The sequence below is a fragment of the Haliotis rufescens genome, unplaced genomic scaffold, assembly GCF_023055435.1.
Source record: "Haliotis rufescens isolate VD_foot unplaced genomic scaffold, xgHalRufe1.0.p SCAF_9, whole genome shotgun sequence".
Classification (NCBI taxonomy): domain Eukaryota; kingdom Metazoa; phylum Mollusca; class Gastropoda; order Lepetellida; family Haliotidae; genus Haliotis; species Haliotis rufescens.
The window spans coordinates 28,907,075-28,913,975 of record NW_025964383.1 but is presented as its reverse complement, the minus strand read 5'-3'; the positions used below and the strand labels follow the sequence as shown (position 1 = coordinate 28,913,975).

General features: G+C 41.7%; 1 protein-coding gene across 1 annotated transcript; it reads left to right on the top strand.

Annotated features, from left to right (window-relative positions):
- Nucleotides 1-217: 217 nt before the first annotated feature.
- LOC124130969 lies at nucleotides 218-6,621 on the top strand. Its single transcript, XM_046494023.2, has 3 exons — nucleotides 218-606; nucleotides 3,394-3,769; nucleotides 6,157-6,621. Exons 1-3 carry the CDS (start codon nucleotides 282-284, stop codon nucleotides 6,560-6,562), a joined length of 1,107 nt encoding a protein of 368 aa, XP_046349979.1. The 5' UTR covers nucleotides 218-281; the 3' UTR covers nucleotides 6,563-6,621.
- The last annotated feature ends 280 nt before the right edge of the window (nucleotides 6,622-6,901 follow it).

Here is a 6,901-nt window from a genome sequence, read left to right as displayed (position 1 = left end):
GAGGGTCCAGTAAGATCTGTATCTGTTTGCGTGGTCAGATGTACCAGTTGACTACTCACAACATTCACCATCAAGATAAGTGAGATATGCATGAGAGATAATAGACAATATACATATAAGGTTAACATATAGATTGTTATCAACAACACTAATCCCCCTGACGAGATCACAACACTAATCCACCTGACGAGATTTCATTTCACACTACCCATCTGGATTGACCATAAAAGGCCTTTCTTGTTAAGTTCTCGAACCATTGCCCGAGTAACCCAGGCTCAAAAATGAGTCCTTTTCTTGCTTTGGCGATGCTTCCGTTGATTATAGGTGAAAGTCATTCGGCTATAGACTTCCAAAATTTCAAACTCGAAGCACCAACCGTTGTTTCTCGAGAGGAGAAGAATGCTCAGAACCAAGAGAGGATGGACATATGGGATGAAGCTTTAGCCAACATTACCGCGGCAGTTGAAGAATTGGAGGCGTTAAAGGATACTGGATTTCCAACTTCGCAGGTAACTAACAACCCTACATCTGCAACTACGACTACAACTACAACTACACCAGATTCCGCAGAGGCAGAACAAACGGTATTCACAGGTAGAGCAGAAGGTGAGAGTACGGGGATAAAGTTCAGATTATCTTTAAAATTATGTGACCCAATCTTCCACGGCGCTGTGTCTAATTGCGTCCCTTGGACACGCCAGAAACCTGTGATTGTGGGTTCGAATCCCGGTTCGCCCCTATTATGTTTCTAGGTTTGTCAGCACCATACCCATGCTGTGTTGTAAACGTCTGAGACCTGCATCACTTCGGGCTTTCCTCCCACATTAAGCTGACACGCCGTGATATAACTGGAATACTGTGAAAGACGCGTTAAACCCAACTCACTCACTCACATAATTGTGTTGGTCAACTGATATTTTGTAACTTCATCTTATAACATAGTTACATTCAGATTAGACTTCGTCCAAATTAAGTTACAATTCGGACCCGTGAAGATCCGGGGTAGAATATCTCTTCAGCAACCCATGCTTGCTGTAAAAGGCGACTATGCTTGTCGTAAGAGGCAACTAACGGAATCGGTCAGGCTCACTGACTTGGTTGATGCGTGTCATCGTATCCCAATTGCGCGGATCGATGCTCATGGTGTCAATCACTGGATTGTCTGGTCCAGACTCGATTATTTACAGACCGCCGTCATGTGGCTGGAAAATTGCTGAGTGCGGCGCAAACCAACCAACAAACAAACGTAAACAGAATTAGATTTCATTCCATTACGAACTGAACTTGTTAAACTTGTGATATTGATAATGATTTTTTTCCAATTTTCTGTTTCCTTTGGGGCTAAACTGATATTCTTATTATGCATGTTTGTATACAGGGTCTCTCTCTATGTTTATCATTGAACACTCTAAGCACAATGTTGTCTATGCATTTGTACTTTCGAAATCCTCACCTTCATTATTCTCAGGGGGCACGGGTGGCCCAGTCGTCTAAGGGGCCGCGATTCGCTTTATGCAGAGTTGCGTCCCTTGGGCACGCCAGAAACCTATGATTGTGGGTTCGAATCCCGGTTCGCCCCAATTATGTTTCAAGGTTTGTCAGCTCCATGCCCGTGCTCGTGGGTTTCACTGAAGTAGTAAACGTCTGAGACCTTCACTTCTGATCACTTCGGGCTATCCTCCACATTAAGCAGATACGCCGCGATATAACTGTAATACTGTTAAAAGCGGCGTTAAAACCAACTCACTCCCTCATTATTCTCATGAAACTGGTTGCCATAAATAAAATATTCAAAACAACCCTTCCTAATATGTATAAAACCAAACGGTTTGTATTAGCAGTAGCAGAAACGAGTAGCAACAGCAGATGAGTACATTATTATTATTCGGGGCAGTAACTACGACAGTGGTAGAGGCAGTAGAAATACCGGTGTGAAAGACTTGAATGGAATACGTTACATTAATTATAATTATAATTATGATACAGGCAAAAACATCAGTGCTTCTATATGAACATGTTAATGAATTGATGACATAGTACACATTAATGATGATACACTTTTTTCTCACAATTTTAATAATATTTTGTTCGATTTAAATAACTTTAAAAAAACACCCAAGTCAAATTAGTTTTTAAGAGCCTTGCTGTTCCAGAGTGATCAGCATTGCTTTTAGCATCACATCGGGTACACCAAGAACCCTGGTCATCGGCGTGACCTCTCTAAACAGCCCTGATGTACCCCTGTGACTTCTTGAAAAGGAAAAGGTTCTTGAATTTAAATGTCTTTACGTAAACAATGCAATGTTAATCATATAAAACACCATTTCAAATTGTCAGCGCACCAATGATTGCGAATAAACAAGCTATTAAATGTAAATTTTATGCAATGAACAAATATGATTATCATTAGGTGCCCACTAAGACCTTCGAACATCTTTGACAAAAACACAAAGACAAAAATATATTGACGTTTATTTAAAACTTTTTTACTTTTTAATAATATCGTTTCCATTATATATGTGGGGCGGTGGGGTAGCCTATTGGTTAAAGCGTTCGCTCGTCACGCCGAGGGCCCGGGTTCGATTCCCGACATGGATACAATGTTTGAAGCCCATTCCTGGTGTCCCCCGCCGTGATATGCCTGGAATATTGCTAAAAGCGGCGTAAAACCATACTCACTCCCTAACAATGAAATGTTAATCATATAAAACACCATTTCAAATTGTCAGCGCACCAATGATTGCGAATAAACAAGCTATTAAATGTAAATTTTAATGCAATGAACAAATATGATTATCATCAGGTGCCCACTAAGACCTTCGAACATCTTTGACAAAAACACAAAGACAAACTTATATTGACGTTTATGTAAAACTTACTTTTTAATAATATCGATTCCATTATATATGTGGGGCGGTCGGGTAGCCTATTGGTTAAAACGTTCGATCGTCACGCCGAAAACCCGGGTTCGATTCCCGACATGGGTACAATGTGTGAAGCCCATTTCCGGTGTCCCCCGCCGTGATATTGCTGGAATATTGCTAAAAGCGGCGTAAAAACATACTCACTCACTCACTTTTACGTCTTTTACTGAAACCTCCTTTCCGCTTCTAGATTTGTGAGATGAATCATATTAGGCTCCAATATTTACAAGGGGTTGGGTGGTGGCCCTGTGGGTAAAGCATTCGCTAATATATATGTTGCTGTATTTTCTTCGGAAAGCCAAGGACCCCAATAATATGAAAAGTCATGTATGGTGCAATAAGTTGTACGTCCCTGAACAGCTTTACTTTTTCTGTCACAAAACGTGCTTATTAAATAAGTACAGAGACAAATCTTGTGTTCACCATCTACCAAGTTCATATTCCCACTTCAATAATTATTTTATTTCAGAATTCACAAGTCGTATGTACGCAGGTTACTTCAGAAACTACGAGGGAGACCACGCCTCCGGTTTATGCGCCAGTCGGGTACATCCGGGTGTACTGTACTATATCAATGACGGCTCAAGTGGAAAAGGATGGGTTTACGCCATTGACATCAAGAACCATGGCCAAATCATTTCCAAAATTACTCTGAATGTAGCCAACGTGGACTGGGAGGACATGGCATGTGGTCCATGTTCCAATGGCAATGGGGATCATTGTATCTACATCTTAGATGCTGGCAGTTCAGGGAGCGGACCTGTCAACAAATTATATAAATTTAAGGAGCCAGAGGATATCTCAGCAGATCAGGTTGTCACAGACGTCGAGACAACTTCCTTCAGGTAACAAGTTCAGCACATATATATTGATGGTCAAGAATCGAACAATATTGTAACTGGTTATAAATTTCACGGCTGTTTTGCCTTTTACGGCTAATGGAATTTGTTTCATCAGATGATCGACATTGGTTATTCTCTCTGGTTGGCGTTTGATATTTCATCTTAAATCGGGGGCGGTCGGGTAGCCTAGTGGTTAAAGCGTTCGCTCGTCACGCCGAAGACCCGGGTTCGATTCCCGACATGGGTACAATGTGTGAAGCCCATTTCTGGTGTCCCCCGCCGTGATATTGCTGGAATAATGCTAAAGGCGGCGTAAAATCAAACTCACTCACTCACTCATCTTAAATCGAGGCCTCTTTGCCTTTCGTTGAGTGAGTGTTAATTTCTTTATATTAACGTTTTCGTCATTATAAAGCTGAAACATTGCTGATTGCTGTCAAGGCATTGTGGGAGGAATATCTCATCAACGGCACAGTCCGAATCTCATTATTATGAACATTGCTAACAAAAGTTTGTGCCGACCGATCTCTACAAAGAAAACGATTGAATTCGAATGTACCGGTACTGTGTCTATGAAGCGTTGATATCGATGATATGTGAAGGAATAAGGTATAAAAATAGGACCTAAACACATATTTAAAGCATATTTACAGAGTAAGAATTCTGACAAAAGTTGTAACTCACTAAATATCTCAGAATCGTGGAAACTAGGGTACCATGCAACAAGCTTGTTCTATTCAGACTCCTCATCAGGTATGTACAAACAGAGGGTTGGCTGAAAAGTTCTGATTCTTTTCTGAACTATGATGCTCTGAGTTGGTGGAGGTATTATTTTTAAAATATTCCCCTCTGAGGTCCAAACACTTTGGAAGTTAACGGCTGAAACCTTACTCGTATATGTGTTTATTCATAATACAGAGAGGCCATAGGCCTATAGTTCATGTTATATAGAAATGGGTGTATATACATTAATAAGGTAACACATTTGGAACTTCTTAGCTTCATAGCATGCAATATGTACATTGACAGCTTTTTCGTTATTACTACATTATTACTTGACGGGGACACGGGAGGCCCAGTCGCCTAAGGCGCCGCGATATCTGTGCAGAGTTGCGTCCCTTGGGCACGCCAGAAACCTATGATTGTGGGTTCGAATCCCGGTTCGCCCCAATTATGTTTCTAGGTTTGTCAGCACCATACCCGTGCTCGTGGGTTTCACCGAAGTGGTAAACGTCTAAGACCTGCATCACTTCGGGCTTTCCTCCCACATTAAGCTGACACGCCGTGACATAACTGGAATAATGTTAAAAGCGGCGTTAAACCCAACTCACCCAGTCATGCACTCTTACTTGACATTAATGTAACAAGTGTCTGTAGACTTGGATAACGGATATAATATTTATCAGTGAACTGTTTTCTGGGTTCAGCAAACAACGGGCAAAGTAGGAAGAACTGGTATTCATTTTCTACAGTGTTTAATCACAAAACTGACAAATGCTGTGTTCTCTCACGATCCCCATATATCGTCCCGTCTCAATAAAGGGTTCGCGTGAAACCACATCTGAATCTTGCAAGTGCAATTCGAAATGTTTTTAGTGTCACATCTAATAAGTATTACTCTCCACAGAAGCTGTTTTAAAGAGGGAATAACTTATAGTTTCTTTGATACTGATAAGGAAATATACCAATTTTGAATGTACATATCTTTCAGGGTCTGAGTGAAAGCTAGATATCTACTCACCTTACTCATGCCCAGTTCATTCCTCAGAATTATCACATCACCCATTTTATCAATGGTTCCCCTCGTGGTGGCAGTTGGCGGTCTTCCTGATCTGAGATCATCTTCGATGCTCTCTCTTATCCCCTTGAACGCCACTGCGCATGTCTTAACAGTGGCAAAGGAAAGGACCTCATTGACACCATGTCAATACTGGGGGCCAATTTTGTCCATTTTCGATTATGTCTAGTCAGTTTGATACCTGCTGAAATATGCTGCATGGTTCTGTATTTGGTTCAAATGCAACCCGTAAGCATGGAAGGTGTTAAGGGTGTACTATACATCCGCATTACTTAGGATTTTCAGCCAACCCTCGTACCTACCCTGGTACATACATCCATACGTTCAGGTGCATAGAATTCTTACTATTTACGACAGAGTTTTATATAAAATAAGATGCGTGAGGAAATAAGGGATTCACTTATGAAGACGTGAGGAACGCAACAGTTACCCCGAAGTGACTCATGATAAAGATGAATGGTCGCATAATTTTGTTGTTGTTGTCAGCAATATTCCAGCTATATGACGACCGGTCGCAAAAGGCATATACACGACTAACATAAGCATTCTTCTCTTTCAACACACCTTCTAACTGTCATTCGTTTATTTTCAGTTCCTACACAAGTAACTGTGAAACCCTGATGGTGTCTCCATCAGGACGCATATTTACCATGGACTCTGTGGAAGATTCATTCCCCTTTTATGAGATTGTCGGTGGACGGGCGAGGTACCTTTTCAGTGTTGGCTTGTGGTCCTACTACGAAGGTCCGAAAAGTGCGGATATATCGCCTGATGGAACAGGCTTTATTTTCAAGATGGAAGATCGTGTCTACTACTTCTACGTGGAGGACGAGACCAAGATGAAATCTGTCCTGAGTGACAGCGACAACAGAGTGAAGTTCCCCTACCTTCAAGAATGGTATGGTACAGCCATTGCTTGGAGTAACACTGGCGGTTCCTTCTACACCAGCTCTGAGGGAACCAATGAGCCTATCTATGAGTACATCAGGTTAAAGTAACCATTAAGTCAACTATTGAGACCATGGCAAATTACAATCACAATAAAAGGTAGATCAAAGTTTTGGTTTGTTTGTTTGTTGTTTAACGCCACACTCAGCATGACAGCTATATGCTTGGCGTTACACTGGTGGTTCCTTCTTCTCCACCTCCGAGGGAACCAATGAGTCTGTCTATGAGGGGCGGTCGGGTAGCCTAGTGGTTAAAGCGTTCGCTCGTCACGCAGAAGACCAGTGTTCGATTCCCGACATGGGTGACGAGCGAACGCTTTAACCACTCGGCTACCTGACCGCCCTCGAAGGGGAGGACTTACATATATGCTGATGTGCATGGTCGGATGT